Source organism: Homalodisca vitripennis, chromosome X (assembly GCF_021130785.1).
Source record: "Homalodisca vitripennis isolate AUS2020 chromosome X, UT_GWSS_2.1, whole genome shotgun sequence".
NCBI classification, from domain to species: Eukaryota; Metazoa; Arthropoda; class Insecta; order Hemiptera; family Cicadellidae; genus Homalodisca; species Homalodisca vitripennis.
Genome location: NC_060215.1, coordinates 58,213,864 through 58,234,921, shown reverse-complemented (window position 1 = coordinate 58,234,921; position 21,058 = coordinate 58,213,864). Strand labels below are relative to the sequence as shown.

At 32.7% G+C, this 21,058-nt stretch overlaps 1 protein-coding gene across 3 annotated transcripts in view; it reads left to right on the top strand.

The window, feature by feature from the left end:
- The window catches only part of LOC124369042 (histone-arginine methyltransferase CARMER), a 47,158-nt gene that overhangs the window by 19,132 nt on the left and 6,968 nt on the right, over window positions 1-21,058 (top strand). For 2 of the 3 annotated variants that reach the window (XM_046826725.1, XM_046826724.1), the window contains exons 5-11: window positions 2,370-2,547; window positions 7,756-7,846; window positions 8,186-8,358; window positions 13,715-13,937; window positions 15,122-15,312; window positions 16,764-16,853; window positions 18,537-18,676. In XM_046826725.1, the coding sequence (XP_046682681.1) occupies window positions 2,370-2,547; window positions 7,756-7,846; window positions 8,186-8,358; window positions 13,715-13,937; window positions 15,122-15,312; window positions 16,764-16,853; window positions 18,537-18,676 (1,086 nt within the window). The remainder of the gene's footprint in view (window positions 1-2,369; window positions 2,548-7,755; window positions 7,847-8,185; window positions 8,359-13,714; window positions 13,938-15,121; window positions 15,313-16,763; window positions 16,854-18,536; window positions 18,677-21,058) is intronic. The other variant, XM_046826726.1, reaches the window with a different exon arrangement.

Here is a 21,058-nt window from a genome sequence, read left to right as displayed (position 1 = left end):
AAAGTGTCATTCGGTGTCGTGGAGTTATAAAGTGAGATGCATGTCTTGTTTGAGATCCGTGGATATTTTTTATCTTTGTGGATGTTTGTTGTCAGCATATAAAATTACATTTCTTATATATAAGTTAACAACTGTCATGATCTGTAATTCTTTAACCCTTTTACTGCCGGCCATTTTTTTATTGTACCAGTCAAAATTGCCAAGGAGGAAAATCACTGTTGTGCATTCATTTACAAAAAATGCTGTATCTTTTTTATTTTTCATTAGATTTGCATGAATTTTTATTTTATTTACTCGTATTTAAATGCTGTTTTTTAAATAATAAAAAGACATTTTAATTTGAAACAAACACATTATTTATTTTTAAAAATGATATAAATAAAAAATAAATAAAAAAATAAAAATTGTGTTTGGCATCTGATAATTTATTTTTAAAATTATACTAAAATTATGAGCATGATATCATTATAAACTAGAGCAATTGCTTAGAACATATACCAAATTTGAAGGTGCTACCTTGAAACATAACTGCACTATGAGGATTTTCCCAAAACTGGTAGGCCTCCTCTAGGCCTACCAGTGGAATTTGAAGGTAAACTTATCTGTGCCACATCCCCCTCACTATCTAATAACTCCTCATTATCTGATGGTAAGATACAGTCAGGATCGTCATCAGTGTCATCCACATCACTTTGATTGTCATCAATAGCCCTAACAATAATATCAGATTCGTTCTCGGCATCTGAATCTGACAAATTCTGAAGGAAATCGTCACTTAGTTCGTCTTGCACTTACTTATTGTTCCCTCACTCACAGGAGAGTTAGATGTAACTCTTTTACTCATTTTATCCTTGATCAACAAAAGTAACACTTCAAAAAACTTTCGATAACATTGTAAACAACAACAATGAACGAAGATTTCAGTAACATAATCCGATCATCTGGTTTTGACAGCTGTCTAGGTAGTTCGCCAATTCTAGTCAAAGACGACAAAAATAGAAATCCAAAGTTCTTCAAATGGCTTCTTTCATTATCCTTTGCTCCTAAACAACCAAAATACCGAATATTTTGGCATTTGAACATAACAGTAGCCAGTAACGATAAAAAAAAACAGACGTCCGACATATCGGACGTTGGCGTTTTCGGCAAAAATGCCGACGTCCGATATGTCGGACATCGGCAGTAAAAGGGTTAAAGGCATTTCACATGTTTCCATTTGCTGTAGTTTGGCAAGAGTCCTTATTTCCCGTTTTTGTAAAATCAAAACTCCATGTATCTTTAGATGTGCCTGACAATGCAATCAGACCATATCTGGTATAGACCTCACAAATTCCTAAGTATGCTGTTCTAGCTGTGATTTTATCAGCAAGGTTTTTTTTATTCTTTTCAAGGCTACTTTTAATTGTAATCCTTTTGTATAATTGGTCAATGTGTCCAAGTGAGATCTGCAGCAATAACTAGTCTCAGGAGCTTCACTTCTTTATCAAGATGTATATTTGCAAGTTCTGTCAGGTTGTTTCTGTTTCAAAAGACAATTTGTTTTGTTTTTGCTATATTTGCAACTAGTTAATTTTCTATACAGTATTAGTAAGCCTTGTCTAGGCTTAAGGGGGGTCCTAACCTCCAATATGTCTTGTCAATTACAAGGGTGGTATTGTCAGCATACATTAAGCATGAACAAACGTTGTCCATTTGAAGAGGAAGATAATTTTTAAATAAAATGAAGAGAGCTGGTTAAAAAACAGAGCTCTTTAGAGCACTTCTGGTAACATCTTTTGGAATAGATTTGAGAGTACTGAGCATGTGGTTTTCTGAATATTTAATTTAACTTTCACACACTTGACTGCATCCCTTCAAGTAGGAGGGAAACCAATCTTTTGCTTTACCTCTGAGTCCTAGAGCTTCAAGTTTTGAAATATTAATTATGTCCCAAAGAATTAAAAGATTTGCTATAGTCAAGCAGTATTCCCGAGACCCTGTTTCCTTCAAGCTTGTTAATTATTTCTTCTATAAAGCTGACTAATAGATTTGCCTCTTACAAATCCATTTTGATTCTCTGTTAGTAAGTTATTATGTAATAGCATAAAAGTCTGGATAGCACAAGTTTATGAGTACAGCACAATATTTGAGCACATGATGACAAGGAGGTGAAGCAACTTCGGAGGAAGAAGTTGTTTCTATGTATAATTTTCATAACGTGTTACATACAGCTATAAATAAAATACAGTGGGTTTTGAAGGCTATGAACATTGATTTAGTAACTCAGACTTGAAATAAAATTGTTATTTCTTAGATTTGAAGCAAATTGTTTCATAACTTCTGTATAATTGTATAATAACTTGTTACATTTAATATTTTTATTTTTTCAGATTTTGGTAGCTTCAAACAGTTTAAAAGATAAAATTCATGTGATAGCTGGAAAAATAGAAGAAGTAGAGCTTCCAGAAATGGTGGATATAATTATATCTGAACCAATGGGCTACATGTTGTATAACGAGAGGATGTTAGAAACATATCTTCATGCAAAAAAATGGCTCAAACCCGGAGGTATGACTACTCTTATATGTATTAGTAATGCCTTTGTAACTCAAACAGATATAGGAAAACCTTGAGTATCAAGCTTTAACAGCCTTATCATAATATTTTTAAGCTGGCCAAGAACAACATGTACTGTTGTAATATTGGTAATTCACTGAGAATTAAAGAATATACAAGTTTTATAAAGTTCCTTTAATTATTGGGTCAGAATACAATTTTAGGGGGACGGGGGTTTCCAGATATGAAGTTAAATTTACATTGTGCTCAAGATATTATAAATACAAATTCTTGTATTCTGCACCAATGACCAATAAAATATGGGTTTCCAACTAAAGTAATAATAACTGAAAATACAAAGGATTTTTGTAGAGCAATTTCATTATAAAATTATGAAATATGATACAACTTGAAACTAACAAGCTGTTATGTAATCAGCCACAAAAATGCCAGTAACAGTCATTTTTACCTTGTTAGATATGTTTTATATTTTATTAAATGGCTGATTCCAACACTGTGTGCAGTGAAATATCAGTCAGGTATACCAACTATCTGAATAGTGGAATAAAAATTCCCTTCACACAATCATACAAAAAATGGGTGTTTTATGAATGAAAACCATAATGAAAGTTTAACTTATATGGCGTTTTTGAAATCAGTAAAAAATCTGCTTTCTTTTGGTTAGGTAAAAATGGGCTGTTGCATTAAAAATAATTTACTCGAATCTTACACCTCCTAAGAGAGCTGTAATAGTTTGAATTTTTTTACCAAAATCAGTTTTTTGAACGCAGTTAGTGAATGATGCAACCAATACCATTACCAATACTTGACCATATAAATTTGTTGGTCTTATTATTACGCACAACTTAGTTCATTTAATCTTTGCTGTATCTCTTAAAGTTTCCAAGATATCTTCAGTGTGCATAAAATTTGGAACACAAAAAGTACTTGTTCCACTGGGACATAAGTAGATTTTGTGATCCAATGTTTATTGAAATAAAATTAAGCTATTGCCATCTATACAAATTTAATGAATTAAATACAGGGTGTCGCAAAACTCTACCAATATTTTCAGATATTATTCCTGGACCAAAGAAAAGTCAAAACATTATATTAAAACTTTCAAAAGCTCAATAATTACCTGAATAGCCGCCATTTTGTTTGTTTTTTTTTTTTCACAGAACCATTTTTAATTTTATAGTGGCTTATTGTAATAAGTTGAAATTTCGTGTATACCTTTATAACCTAAAAGTCTTCTGACATAGATATAGAAGATTCCTTGATTTCTCTAACCTCTCGGATAAACTCATTCACGGCTAACAATCCTGAATTTGACTGCTCATTGATTGAAAATGTTCAACAGTTGATTAAAATCATTGACAGTCTCTCAGGGGAAAATGCTGAGCTTAAGTCTAAAAATGAAGTGTTGACTTGTGAATGATCTATTCTGCTTGCTCGTTTTGAGAACTTTTCTAAGGGATAAGAAAGCTGAGTTAAATGAGTCGGCTAAAAGAAGGGATCTATTTACTTATTAAAGCAATATAGTTAAATTAGAAGCTTCCCTTGAAAGAGTTCATTGAGAAAATGAAGAACTAAAAACTGCCTTGCAAAATTGTGTTGTCTCAGATTATAGCTTAAGTCCTTCTTCTTCTATAGAGCGTCCTATTGCCATGCACTTAAGCCTCAAGGGCCTTTTACGCACGCCGGAAGCACACCATGAGGCCTACCAGTCTAGGGTTTAAGCATTTCTACAAACCGCCGAAAACAACCTATCAGGTCCTTCTGGGGAAATTAACCACCCTTGTCCAAACTACCAAAGATGGCATACCGCTCCCTTGCTATTGCAGAACCATCAAAGAGCAGGTGTTCAGCAGTTTCCTCCTGTTCTTCACACATTCTACAGAGCAGATCTTCCCGAAGGATGCCGACTCTGTGAATATGCTTCCTCAGGTGACCATTTCATGTAATCGGACCAAGTCATCAATCTACTTAGTGAGAGAAGGTCAGACGCTACCCTGGAGGAAGGTAACTGTAATACCATTCTGCTCATTCTCATACCTGGATGCAGCCTGTAAACCATTCAAGCTCCGCTGGTGGAACAGGTTTCCTTCCCTCCTCCAACCAATCCTCCCTAGGAGGCATCACAATCCTAAAGGGTTTGTCAAAGGAAAATTTTCGTAGATTCTGATCAGAGAACACGTGCAGAGCATTCCCCTGAATCAGGATGCTAATTCTGCAGTGCCTACCGCTGCAGCCCGACCAAAGTCTGGCTTGCTGAAGACAGTAGGCACTCCTCCTGGCCATAGCCCGAATGACAATATCCAGGGAGACGAGGTTGAGGCAAAAGTCTAGAGCTGCACCCGGCACAACTAAGAAAAGCCCCAGTGATAACAAGGCAAACCATCCTTTGGATGCCAACCAGACAAGCTACCGCCATCTTAGCCTCCGTTTGTGGCCACCAGACAACAGCCCCATTCATTAGTCACATACAGGTCTGACAACAGAGACATAAAGCCAATATGAGAAGGGGAGGAGTTGGCATCTGGAGCCGACCTAACATAAAATGTCAAGCACTGGAGTGTGAGGTACTAGAAGGAGTTTGCGAACTGGCAACTGTTTCAATGGAATTGGCTAACCAAGGCTAATTGATGTTAATTGTAGGCTACAGACCTCCAACAGATGACTCAAGTGATATTCAAGAAAACACTAATACACGCCACGGTATTGTTTGGTTACGGCTCTGTAGGAGACAGATGGTCAGAGTTAGACAAAGAGCACTCCCCTCACCCTGCCGCAGAGTAAAGGTTGTTTATAAACACTTCCTTGGCAACCGCAATAAGCACGGAGCGTGCATCGAGCATTTCGAAGACCTTTTGTGAACTAAAAAACTCTCCAAGAGATATAATCTATAATATCGGATATAACTGTATTTGGCATTTGGTCAAATGCTACATTCTAATATATCTGGCTTCGGCGTGAGAAGGGTTAACAGGCATCAATATTGTAAACAAATTTTTAAGTCTTCCAATATTTTTACTTTTCCATGTCTTTATATTTACGAGACTTTATCTTTTCTAACTCAATGTATTGAACATTTCAAAATTCCTTGTAACCATCAGTATAATTTAAGAATTTCTAACAATCTTCAAATCCCTGAGAATCACATTGCTTTCTTCCAAAACAATCTCCTCTACAATGCAATTAATCAGTTAAACTAACTCACTATGCACCTCAAAGCAGAGTGAAACGATGTAAAATTTAGAAGGAGGCTTAAGTTATTTTGCATAGAAAAATGTTTTTATATTGTCCATATATTCCTGACTGTTGGTTAACAACCTGGTTGTTTTATAATATATTAAGAGTTCAGGTTGTTTTAATTATTTTATTGATAAGTGTAATCTGTTGTAAGAAGTTTCCTCGTGTCTGACATGACCAATCCATGTTATTGTGTTACTTTGGTTGAATAAACAAGTTTTGAAGCTTTATTTTCAAAATTGCGGCTTCCTAAAATCTTAAACGAAAATATCTTAAAAACATATGATAAAAAAGTTACATTTATTATATTTTAGTTACACAACTTAATTCAAAATCCAATGATACCAAGTTTAACCCATTGCGGATCGTATTGTTTTGGCGCGCTGGCACGAATTAATTTACGGTCAGCGGCCAAACGAACAGCAATGGTGCACCACATTGTATCGCTCGCTATTGTATACTCACTTCATATCTACGTTGAACTGGATACCGGTTTATAAAAATATCTCCATCTATATTCTTAAAAACAAAATAATTAAATACAATATATTGTTTATGAACTATTGTAATATTTTCGTACAGTAAAATAAAAACAATAATTAAGAACAACTTACATTTTGCAGCTTGTCTTTGCGAACGTTGCTGGCTATTATACTACATTATTATTATCGTATTATACCATAAAATGCTATACTAGTTACTATTATAATAACAGCTGAGGAAAACAACCAATCAGAAGCGCTAAAAAGCAGAGAGTAAACTCATATGAATGATTTTTCAACTTCGACATACAACTGCGATCTGTAGGATATTTATAAAACTTTTGAAAACTCTGAACGTAGACCGTTGTTAAACACTCTTAGTTGACAAGTGAAGACGATTGCCCAATCTATCAGACATTAATAGAACTATTTGGAGGAAAACTTAATATCCACTGTCATTATGTGACAGCACCGTTTGTGAGCCACAGCAACCAGCTGTGTTAATTTTAGCTGATTACATTACATTGTTAATCTGTGGTCATATATCCTTACCTATGATAGCATTTAGGTTTCTGTTGATTAAAACATAAGAAAATAGAAATGTTTATAATCTACAACAAAAAAAAAAAACTATTGAAATAAGGCTGCTAATAAATCCTTAAGTTTTTTATTTTAAAAAGTACAAGCTCGAATTCGGAGCTAACTTTACTGACACGGTTCAAGATGTGCAATCAAACTGGCTGTAGGAATATTGCACTATAGATAGATTGTTAAATATTGGACTGAAACTGTTCATACAGTAGGAGAAATTGGTCTTTTAATTCAAAATTATTTTGTACTCTGTTATAATATAAAAAACTTGTAAATTCATTTGAGTTTATATATATATATATATATATATATATCATGGATGCATACATACAGTTTTAAATCTTCTTTTATACATGTTGAAACGTAATAAACTATTATTTCTTTGCTATTATGGCTATATACTTTCCGGTTGAGACTACTGTAAAATTATTCAATGCTTTACTATTGAAGATAATATTGATACAAATTGTTCACAGATGCTTTGTTAATCAATTTGTAGATAATGCTGAAAACTGGACACCTACTTGTACTAAGTTCTTTGGCTAGTATGGCTTTTCTTGAATAGTTTGTGTTTTAAGTCGCTCCTCTGCTTAGATTTATAAAATACACATATTTTACACAAGATCATTATATTGTGGTGCATGAATGCTAAAGTTCGATACCAAATTGCAATGTTTTGATAAAACAACTCATCTCGCCTTTCATAATATCTGCTACTTTCTGTTTTGGAAATAGTGTAGGCTAAGTTGTTAAGCTTTAAAATTACGCTAACCTGAAAAAAAAACACTATACAGCCCATATTTTAAACTACTTTTACACTCTTAACTTGTATTTAACTTCTAAATACATAATTAGTTATAGATTTAGTCTTAACAGTGTGCATAATTTGCAGGTATCATGTTTCCTAGCAGAGGTGATCTTCATATAGCTCCTTTTATGGACGACTCGTTATTCATGGAACAAACTAATAAAGCCAATTTCTGGTAAGTATTTGGTCTTTATTGTAAAGTGTAGGAATCAAGTAAACCAGATCTGAAATTCATATTAAAAATGTAATGTGATTTTTAAAAGATTCCAAAGTTTCTTCAATGGTATTCTGCATTTTTTAAACCAATAAGTCAAGTCAAAACTTGTATTTATTGATTAGAATAGATAGGAGTAAAGTAGTAAATTATGTAAAGTAATATATTATGACCAACAGTGGCGCTGTACTGATTCCCTTTCTTATAACTATTTTAACATTGTTTTCTATTTCCATTATTTCAGATAACTAATCCTTACTCTTCATTTTCAGTAAATGGTATGTGTATTGATGTTTACAGGGTTCAAACTTGTTTCCATGGAGTAGATCTCAGTTCCATGAGGGAAGCCGCTATGAAGGAATACTTCCGTCAACCTATCGTGGACACGTTTGACATGCGTATTTGTATGGCTAAATCTGTTAGACATTGTGTAGACTTCAGTCAAGCTCATGAATCAGATTTACATAGAATAGGTAAGAATGTTTGATCATTAGGATGTATATAGTTTACATATTTAAATAAAATTGTCAATTTTTTTGTTTGCGGTTGGTATGTAATGATGTTATAACAATCAAAGCACACTTTATAATTTAAGTAATGTGAGCACGTATAATCCTACGTGTGTTTTTCTTGATAAATATTTGTTAGAAGTCATTACTGACTTTCAGTTGTCATTAGTTATGAGATAGCAATTTGATTCTATGATTTTTTTTCCCCCATGAATGAGCGTCCCATACATCCCACACACATAACAAATTACTGATTCCACTTTTTTGTTGATATCACTAGAATAAGAGAATTGTAGAAGAGAAGATTTTATTGTATTATAGACTGTAGTTCAGATGGCAGAGCTATGGTAGGTAGTTATTAATAATTTTTTCCTGATGGGATTTTTTTAAACACAACAGAATGTTTTAAGAAGAGTGTCAGGCACACATGTTGGTTACATTGAAACATTTAAAGACACACACACACACACATATATATATATATATATATATATATATATATATATATATATATATATATATATAAACAAAGATCTTAAAATAGATGGTAGCTGTGAAATGTCTTCATGGCATTTCTAGTATATATAGCTGGAATGAGATGTGCCCACCATGGAAGTTTTCTCTTACACAGATGATGGTGAAATTTCATAACTATGGCTCTTAATGGTCTAAAACATTATAATTGCTTATATTTGGGAGACTAAGGAATTGTGAGTAAAACCAGAGATAAACCAGAAATTAAAAAAAAAGAATTGAGTGGTCATCTTGTTAAGTAAAATGAGAAAAAGAGTAAAAACCAGATAAAGTAATTCAAATTTGACCATGGTAAAGCAGTTAGAAATTGTCACTCGAAAGTGAAATAAACCATCTCACAGGCTTGAAGCACAAACTGAATCACAAGAAAAATAAATACGAAGGCTGTCCAGAAAGTAACAGACGTTTTGAAATAAAAAATTAACAAAATGAACAGACATTTTGAAATTAAAAATTAACAAAATGAACAGACATTTTGAAATTAAAAATTAACAAAATGAACAGACATTTTGAAATTAAAAATTAACAAAATGCACAGACATTTTGAAATTAAAAATTAACAAAATTAAAATAACAATTTTTACTATTTATTTTTTGAAGGTAAACTCTACGGATATTTTTCTACATAATCACCATTTAAATTAAAATTAAGACATCTATCATAAAATGGTACAAGTTTGCCGCCTTTGAGTTTACACTGGAATGCAGTTCAGTGACAGTTTTAAATTGTTGCGTAGCGAACCATGTCTTCAATGGAACAGGTGGTAGTCGCTTGAGGCCAAAACCAGGTTGTTCGGCGGATGATTGAAACTTCCCATTTAAGAGCTCTTGTTTACGATTAGCAGTATGTGAACAAGCGTTGTTGTGGAGAAATAAAACTTTCTTGTTGAGTTTTCCCTGATGCTTGTTTTGTGTCACGCATCTTAAGTTTCTGAGTATTTGGCAATAACTCTTGAGTTGATAGTTTGGCCACATTCAAGAAAATCAACGAGAATCTCTCCCAGAGCGTACCAAAATACAGTAGCTATGATTTTTCTTGCTTGCAGCACTTGCAGACACTTACTCAGTTTCTTGGGCGTTGCGTGTGTCCCCATTTCATTGACTGCTGTTTTATAGTTGACGTATTTTACCCAAGTCTCGTCGCCGGTTACGATACGATCGATGACTTGGTTTCCACTTTTGTCGTAGTCTTCTAAAAATGTCAGTACTGCAGCAAGTCTCTGTATTTTGTGGTCTTCCATTAGGATTTTCAGAACTCAACTGGCACAAAATTTGTGGTAATCAACTTTACCAACCATAATTTCATGAAATAAACTCTGTGAAATTGTGGGAAATGTTGTGACAATTCCGTAATCGTGAAATGACGATTTTCACGGATTGTTTGTTGACTATCGCCACCAATTCATCGCTCTCAAGATTAAGTCTACTACTACGATGCTGATCGTGTGAACACTGGTTCATCCATTTTAAAAACGAATGCACCACTGCCTCACTGCTTTCACTCATTATTCCTTGACCATATACATCACAAATCTGATAATAAATTTCCATTAGTTTGTGATTTTTCGCCAACAAAAACTCTATACAGTTCGTACTTCACAACTGGCAGGATTTTTTTAACTAGTAGGAACACTTCAACGCCAGGATGGCGGAGCTAGTTTTGCCCATTCCAGCATCAAGTCAACGTCTGTTACTCTCTGGGCAGCTTTTATGTATGAATAAATAAATAATAATAAATCAATGTTGTACATCTTCTTGAGATCTATAACACTGATTTATTTTTAAGGACTGTATAGGTACATAAAAGAGTACCATATGCGATAAAGCTGACAGAAATTTAGGTTGATGATAGTGAAATCAGTTCTTATAGTTTGTCATATTTTAAAATGTATGTAAATCACATTAATCACTATAGAGCTGTTTTGTCTCTGATAAGATAACTTGTTATATGTATAAAGGAGGTATAAGTAGAGATTGGCCAATAATAAAACATTTAAATTCACACCCAAATAGTCATCTCAATTCTTAATTCAATACCAATTCCTGTATTATTTGTAACTAAGAATTTTAGCTGATTCTAAAAAAATGTATCACCATGTATCTAGAAATTAGATAGCAAACTTAATTCCTAACTTTTGACGCTTCAAATGTACCCCTACAAAATACAATAACTTTTTTAACCACAATTTCAAATGAGTCCTTATTTAACAACTGCAGTACAATCTATCATCTTTAAACCGTTCAATCAATACCATTTCAAAAAATAAATTATTTATAACTGAATGAATTTGTCTAACCTTAAACATTGTACTCACTTATAACATTCATTATGATTGATTCATATGATAATTCTGATCCCAACTTCAATACACAATACGGTATAAGGTTGACAGTATTGGGTCAACTTAAATTTCTTTCATATTTTATAGTGATGATGAGCCAGTTCTTATAAAATAAGAAGCATGAAAATTTAGAGTCGGAAAACTATCTTTGACATTAATACCCATCAAGACTGGAGCACTAACATGGTCTGAGCTTAAACCTAGGTACTATATTTAGAGATATTTTTTCTTTCAGCAGCCCTTCTATGATTGCCTTCGGCACCACTGAAGCCCACACTGATGGTCAGGGCCATTTGTGATTGGTACCTTTTCATGCCAAATCATTCAACATGTTCTGAGTTTTGCTAACAGAGAAAACATCCTTCGAGATTGTATTTAAAATGAACCTCAGATCACGTGAACATCTCAACCTTACTTCAGGTTGTACAAAATAGAAGCGGTGCGGCATGTGGGCAGTGAACATTTTATTGGTCTGCAATATCTACTGTAACTTCCGACCCTTAATTTTCATGTTTATTACTTTCTAAGGAGTGCCTGATAGTCATACTATAAATGAAAGAAATTGAAGTTGACACAATGATTGCTCAGAATTAATTACCCATATAACCCATTAACTATATGAAATTTTAAGAGTTCACTTTTTTAAACCCTGTATTATATAGTATAAATGAAGAAATATATACTGCTTTTCTCTTGTAATGAGGTTCTATAAATGGGACAAAGACTGAAAACAACTATGTCACAAATAACCTGTAATATGCTACTGCCAGCAACATGGGATTCTTTCAATGATTGTTTTTCTTTCTATATAATATTCTGTGTTTTAAATACTTCATTTGTTACATTACAAAAACACATAAAAGAAATTTTGACTTTTCAAACGGATTTTATACTTTAACCTTTCCAGCGTTATTGACGCGGATCCGCGGAGGGCCTCTACAAGCTCAAAACGTCATTGCCGTGGATCCGCGTTTTTGCATTCTTTATTTTCTTACTGCTATGTTAGTTGAATATTTTGCTACTAGATGGTTCTAGTAGTCATGCGACATACAGACGGGTTGTCCCGCCTCGAATTCTGTTACAATGGGAGTGGCAGTTGCTTCTAATTGGCCAAACACTGTCTAGCGGGCGTGGCCCCGCGCTTTTCACAAAGTTATTGACGGGAGCTCCCGTCAAGGCATCTAGCCAGTTAGTTAGTGGGAAGCGTCCGGTACACGCATATGTATTTTGGTTATCGCTAATTTTCTGTTGTGTCCTATTCTTTTTAAAGTAAATTATTCATATTATATACAGCAGTTTCCAGTATTTATTTAGTGTTTTTTTTTTACCATTATTCGTGTGAATGGCGAATCCAAACGATTCGGAACTTGAAGATTCGGTAATTTTGAGCAATTACTTGGTCAACCCCAAACTTTTTCATATTTTACTACGGTCATAAGGATGTTATCAGAAAGCAAGAAACATAATTCAATCCCAGCAAGGCTGTCCTACAGGTTGCCGAGCAATAAGAAGGTTCAAAGTCCACGCGATAACAGTGGCTTGCGGGAGACGCGCGGAATGTCAGTCGTGACAGCCCGCCACCAAATAAACACTCTGTCTACTTTTGTATTTTTCTAATTTTATTGGTTTGTAATATAGTATATGTTTATCTATAAAACTGTGTTTCATTCCTATACTTGCTGAATAAATAAAAAGATATTGGTGACAATTACACTGCTATTCTACGATATTCTCAAAAGTTAAAAATTAGCCTAGGAAATCCAAAAAGGGCTAAACAAATTTTATTCATCTTTAAATAACTCTATATTGACATACAGAAACGAAAAAAAATTTAACTTTACACATTGGAAATTTTAAAAAAATTGTAACTTTATCAAAGATCAGGTCTAATTTTTCATGACGCTTAAAGGGTTAACACTTATGTTAATTTTTATTTATTATTTTGTAATAAATTATTTACTTTGAAAATATTGGTATCAGAATCAAGTAAAGAGAGGTGTGTTGTTAAGAATCGTCAGTACCTCATTACCGCTAAGTATTAAGTATTTAGGTGTATCTGAGTTGACTCATTCCTATTTGTAAGTGCTTCAAGGAATAAATGTACAATTATTTAAAAACACACAATTAATTAAAATTTGCAGTCAGTTTGTACTTATGGTTAATTGCCTAGAACTGGTCGCACAATCAGAACAATGTATTCTACTATACATTGTAGAATATATTAATCCATACAGCTATTCAATACGCTGTAGAAAAAAAATGGCCTTTGTAATGGACATACGCAACATCATATTTACATCAGTTGGTTAATTTAATATTGTGAAATTTTAAGTGAAAAAAGTAATAGTATGCAAAGATTTTTGTTCAACATAAATTAGTGTTTTTATTAATTTAACATCTCTACATTTAACTTATTAAGTAGCCTAGACTTTTATTTTTTACAGAGATTCCATTGGAGTTTTATGTACTGGAGTCTGGAACAGTTCATGGGTTGGCGTTCTGGTTTGATGTAGCGTTTTCAGGCAGTAATCAGACTGTTTGGCTCTCCACTGCTCCTACAGAGTCTCTGACACATTGGTACCAGGTTCGCTGTCTCCTAGAAAATCCTATTTTCTCAAAGGCCGGTCAGTTGCTGACTGGAAAAGTCACATTGCAAGCGAACCAACGGTAATTAGTTTTACTATACAGTAGCGGTATTAAATCTCTAATACAATAGAATAGTACAAAGTCACTAGGGAAGAATTTCATACTGTAGTGGACACCTTAGGTACCAGGGACACTAAGATTAACGTAATGTAACTATGCTATTCTACCCAGTTATATGATGTGCTGCTCAATGTGGCTGAGCATTAAGTAAGCATCGAGCTCAAAAAGCATGTCAACTGTTGTTAATATAACTTGACATTGCCACTCTTCTTTATTATGATTTTGTTTAAGATAATTCAATTTTTAACTGGTATTGTATTGAATATGAATGAATGTTTAAAAGTGTTGGAATAAATGTGTTTGTGTGTGCGTGTGTGTGTGCGCGCGCATGCGTGCACGCGTGTTTTCAGAATAATAAATAAGAAGACTTTAATAAACAAGTTCTATGAGTTTTGCTAGAATTGCCAGTTACAGATTAAACCATACCTTATAATTGACTGAAAAGGCAAAGCCTTTACAATAAAAATACAAGTCTTGATATTTTTATGGTACCTATATAACATGTGATACCTAACTAAGCTTGCTATTTAATACAATTCCTAAATATTTGACTGGATTAGAATTTAATCTAGTATTATTATTTAGGATTTTATTGAGGTGAAATGTCCAAGCATTTTAATTTTATTAATTAATATATTATTCTGATAAAACCATTCGGAGAAACCACACATAACGATTGTTTTCTATCACAAAAGCAACTCATGAATAATTTTAACTATCTATCAGATTCCACAATGTTCAAAAATATTTTTAATTAATTCAAAAGTTGTGCAGTCACATTTTGTGCCTTGCTTAGGTCATAAAATGTTCCACAAGCTAAACCGTCAAATAGGAATAAAACTTGATTTACAAAAGTTATTGGCATGTACACCTAAATAAGAATGACTTTAAGAATAACGACTACAGAGTATGCATTAAAAGATGTTAAGTGTGGCTTTGCTTCTTTGGGACACAGGACAATTTTTTAGAAAAACTGGGACCACAATGTGACCACATCTCAGATTACTTCATCCATTCTCATAGTACTATATGCAATGTAGTACTCCATTGCCTACTCTACATTTATAAAAAATTATACTCCAACTCCATGCTGGCACAGGTTTGCAGAACACCTTACTTGGTTATAATATTGTTTATAATTACAGGCAAAGCTATGATGTGACAATGGACCTGTGTATAGAGGGCAGTGAGCAGACTCGGTCTGTCAATACTCTGGACTTGAAGAATCCGTATTTCCGCTACACGGGCCAACCAGTTGCTCCACCCCCTGGCATGAGCAACACTTCCCCCAGTGAGGCCTATTGGGCCCAGCTGGATGCTCAAGGTGCTCGCCAAGGTTACTATGCTTGTTATTATCACTCACCATACCTATTTTCTGTCTAGTAAATTAAGAAAATTAGCCGTAAACCCTTTTTTAATTAATTCTTAAAAACAATATATGGACATTATTGCATAACTGTATACTCTTTTTCATATAATTATGTTTACTTTATATATTTGACATTTTAAAATCATTTATCATGTAATTAAGCTCTTTCTGAATTGCTTTTGAATTTATCGTAAGTACTTACTGTTTTATTTTGGTAACTTGTAATAAAACTATTTTTGTAAATAAAACAGTGTATTTTAATAATCAACTGTTAGATGATATTGTAGGTATAAAAACAATAAAAACATTCCATTATAACAATTTTCATGTAATAAATATTTAACAAATTACAATAGCCTTTTTGATATGTAAAATAAATATTAATCCTTAAAACGTATATTAATCCATTAAAAGTATATCTATACCATCGGAATTGTGGTAAACGCGCATCATACAGGAATATCTGTACTAACTTTTTTTAGTTTATTATATATCATGATCATGGTGTGAATATGTAGGTATGATTGTCAGGAAGCAAATTGGATTGCTTGTCGCATGAAAAATCAATAAAAAAAAACCCTGTGCTATTCTTTTATCAACGCTTCGTCTTATTATGCAAGTGTGGCATGTGGATATGACCATGTAAAACCAGTAGATCTTTGAAACAAATTTGTTTGTTATTTCTTCTTCCAAGAAGTATGAAATAAGTTTAATTTTGACAAAATCGGAGTTTTTTAATAATCACTAATTTTTGTAATGCAAATTTTAAAGTGCTTAAGGGTTATTGTACACATTTCCGAAAAGAAATCTTTATAAAAAGGTTATATGGACATTATCACAAAACTATGTACAAGAATTTGTTTGTTCCTTCATAATAGCGGTTATTTGATATTTTTTATGTGTAAAGAAGACTAGAATTAGAATGTTTGTGGCTGAAACAATAACTTCATTCTTGTGAAAAAATATGTTATATCTTGTAGTTTTTAACATTACTGTTGCTATCTATCTAGGAAAAATGTATTTAGCTATATATATAATTTAGGAAGGATTTATATTTTTGATGATTTTAACAAAGACAGCAGATCTTGAGTTAATTGAAAAGAACAAAATTCATTAGAATTGATTATTTACATGTTTGTCTTAGTAGTGGTTATTTTTGCAGCATACTGTACAAGGTTATGTGCATCCTTGTACTTTGGAACGGTATGCTGATTTTTTTGCAAGAATAATGTATTCAGCACATCAGATCAGAAAACAGAAATATAAGGAGATCCAAGATTTGGGAGTTAATATCAATTATATGCCATTCATTATGTGCTAATTATGTATGCCAGATATATGTAACAAACCTATGGTCAATTCACAACAATTTTTATCAAAAACCATAAGTTTTTACTACATTGCTGTATCTTTTCCAGCTGTGAACATGGTCAATGGCATTTCTGTCAATGGCCTGGGTGAAGTGCAGATGGATTCCAGCCAGAATCATACTAACATTGTTGGTTTAGGTAAGTAATTTTAACTTTTTATGAGAAGAATAAGTTGACATGCAGTTAACTACTGATTATTTTAGAGTGGATCATCTATGTTACGAGTTCCATGGTAGACCAATAAATAAAAAATTGTAATGAAAGTCCAGAGAACTGCACACAAAACATAATGGATAAGATAAATATCAGACTTTGTTAACCCTCTTCCACAAACAAGACTGGAATCGACTTGGACGGCTCAGTGCCACTAGTCTAGTCTAGTAGAACCATGGGTGCCTGGAAGTAGTATGAGCAGGAGAGGGTGAAAAGATGAAGGCATAATAAACGTGATATTTCTGGTCATTCTCATCTCTTGAACTATGTTAATTGTTAACAGATGTAGATTTCAGCTACAAATAATTTCTTTAATATGAGAGGCTTGTTTACATAGGAATGATCGCTTGTTTCTGAAAAGATAACAAGATTACGGACATTGTATGCATTTTCATTTGAAACCTTGGATGAACCTGCTATAGGTCTCATGTTAGGTTTAATCTAACGTTAGTCTTTACAAACTATAATAATAAAATAAATGGTTATGCTACAAGAAATAACTCAAAACACTTCTAATACATAAAATAAATTTGTAATTATTACCTTAAATGTATTTTATATTATAATGATAATATCACAGATACATGAAGGTTTGAAGGTATTCATTGTATAAAGTTTTCTTATTGGCGATGGATGACTTGAAAGGTTAACAGGATTTCGGACATTTGCTATTGAATGTATTTTTATCACATATTAAGATGTGCAAATGTCTGAATCATGTTATATTTTCTGGTAGTATTATTTTAAATACACTCAGAAAAGTTTCTATTCATAAATGTTGATACTAACCAAAAATAACTGTAAGTGAACCAGTATGTTCCTTGAATACAAAACGTTGCATTCATTGCTACAGGCTAGGTAAATCTGTCTTTTCTTATAATACAATAAACTTCAGGTTGAAAATGGCACACACAAAAATGACTGAAGAATAGCGGTTCCCCAAAAATATAACTGTTAACATATCACTTTAATGTTTACTAAAATTGGGTAAGATTTAACCTAACAGCAAGTTAAATGTGATTTTGTGTCATTTGTGACTACCTTTCCATTGATTACGCTGAATAATCTAGAGTTTACTGCTTATGTATTATCACTTAAATAAATTACAAGATCAATTATATTACGTGTTGCTAATTTACGAATTTATAGCTTTCTAATACTTCATCAATAAGAAAACAGAAGTGATTATAAAATTAAATAAATTACATCACATAAGTACATTGTTTCAAACAAAAAATGTCATATAAACATAGGTAGAGAAATGTGTTCCATAGCTGCTACCTGCCAGTTTTGTATTTTTACATAAAAGTATCTCTAGAACTAGTAAAGCTTGAAAAAGTAATTGTGTGATTTGGTTTAAATTCAGAAAATGGTGTCTGTTGAAAATCTTTTAAGTCAAATAGTAAAAAATATAAAATTGTGGCCACCAGCTAAACAACACATTTCTTTACCTATATTTATAGGACATTTTTTTGTTTGAAATGATGAGTACTATTAGCCACAGAAGTTTGTGACGCCCTTTTATGAACACCCTGTTATATATTTATCTTTTGTGAGGGTTACATATACTCTTATGTAGTAGCTATGATTGTACAATTTATGTTTTAGTATCCCAGCCAAACATCCACCCAGGATCAATTAGCAGTACTGGGAGGCAGAGGGCTGGGCCCGGACCTGGCACCGCCACTTCAACTGGTGGGGCTCAACTCATTGGTGGAGGCATCTCTCCCACTCTCTTCACCTCACCAGTAAGTACACTAAAATACTATACATAAGGCACATAAGCAATATCAATGAACATTTCTTGTTTATTGACTCAAAATCAGTTGATCATCTGTAGAGATTTATAAAAAAAGGTTTTGAAAGCTCTAGTTTAATACTTATTTTTCTCAAATTCCAAAGTTCTCGAACAACTAGGATGATCAGGTGGCTGATTAAAATTTAATTATTAAATTTCTCACCTTGACCAGCATTGAATTCTATCAATCCTGTATAACTGTGTGCTATTTTTTAAATGTATCCATTCAGTGCTTTTTAGCTATTAAAATCTCTTCTAAAAATAATCCCTGAAATCCAAGAGTGGGCAAAGCTCAACTTTTTTCTGTAATAAAGCCAAAAAATGTTATATGTTGTCAGATTGTTTGCTAGAGAAATCAATGTTGAACAAACTAGCATCACAAACTTGGTTTATTTTAATATCCAGCCTATTTACCTTGGAAATGGTTGTCAAGGTTGCAATCTAATGCCTTGGATTAATCATTATTGAGCCACATTAAAATGGGCATGACTACCCCACCGATTCTTTTATTAGTCATTTGCCATCGCTCAGTGAAAAAAAAAAATCAGTAACACTGTGTTTGGATGTCTGCAATCTGATCTCTTCCTCAGTTAAATAACTAACCTAATACATAACTACAATCTGTGTTAAACCATATCAAAGTGTCGTGGCACACATTATTGTAGTTCCCAAAACAGAGTGTTACTGATTTTTTTTTGTATCACTGAATAATGACAAATCTCTAAAAAAAATCTGCCACTTCCATAGAGAGCCTCATTTTGTAAAAATATTTTTCCAGGCCTGTAGAACCAAATCTTTGAACTGTTTCTAATGCCAAAATGAATTTAATAACAAAACATTGCTCTTTCAACAACGTTTTTTTTTTACTTACAACTCAAAAGTGTTTTAATCAAGTTTAACTTTAAACGTTTAAATCTATTAAAGCTTTAGCATTACATTGGTTATTACGAAAATCATGTTTAGATATAATTAACTCTACTCTAAGTAAAAGAAATTATTTTAAACCTTTTTTTGGCTATTAAATTCATTGCTTATGTCATCTTTACTTGCATAAGTAGCACATTTCTTTGTATGTGTCCAATTTAAAATATTAGATCTCAATATTTATATTTAAGCAATTTTATACCAATAATTATCATGATTAGGACAGACAATGAACAAAAATTAGAAACCATTAGTTTTGTTTTAAAGTTTCAAATATAATAAGTATTGGATGGGATGGGTCGATTCCATTACTCGATACTGCAGCTCTTTTCTCTTGATTGCAATCCAATTTCTTCAAAGTAATTTATTACAATAAAGTGAATGAAATCAACAGAAATGCTTAAAATAAGCTTGGAAAGTCACGCGTTCACATTATTACTAGTGATATGTAGAACTGAATCCGGAATCCGCTGAGTTTTCAAAAAGAAGTCTATTCCCAGACAACAGCTGATCAGCTGTAGGTAAATTACCAATTGCTAAGACGTGTAATTGTCATAATTTCTGAGGGGAAAAACCTATATAGATAAAGTAATTACAATAGTCTTTTAAATAATACTTTGCTTACAATACGTATTTTTTATATTTATGATTGCACATTCCCGTGAGCCCGATGTGACTATTTGTGAGCGTGTGTCTATTTGCTGATTGGCAGTGCAAAAATTACCGATCACTAAAAAGTATTATTTTTGTACTTTCTAAATGAAAAATATAGATAGATAATTTTAAATTTTCCTTGTTTTATAAAATAATCTTTTGCATAGAGTTTGTATTTTCTATGTCTGTCTACATAGGCAAAGAAAATTGGTACATGCATTACCGTACACGTCGGTTGCGTAGATATCACATTTGTCAGCAGTAAACAAATGTTTTCTAATTTTTGATTAGTCTCATAACGTTTCATAATTTGTTTAGTTGTGTATTATATGCCTTCTATAAGAATTATATGTATGTTTATATCTTGAAATATTTTATTATAGCTTTACCAAGTTGGTTCGTAATTTTTGTCTGGCTCCCCCTACTGGCCAGATTTGCTTTAATGTTAGAACAAAACCATTTAGTAGTAACTCATTATATTCTTAGTTACTATTTATGATTAAAGAGAGAACATGCCAGATTTTCCTTCATAGAGGGTGTTCTTTTTAATGTCTCTATGGGTCTCTTATTAGTTATTAATAATATCTAGTTATTATTCTCAGCCATTATTTATGCAGGAATAAACCAAATTTTGATTTTTGATATTCAAGACTCTATGATATTTATATAAGGAGTTTTCACACAGACAGAAAGACAATCGGACAGACTGTCTTTAGACGTTTTGACTCCAAAATCAATAGGATTCGTCCCTGGA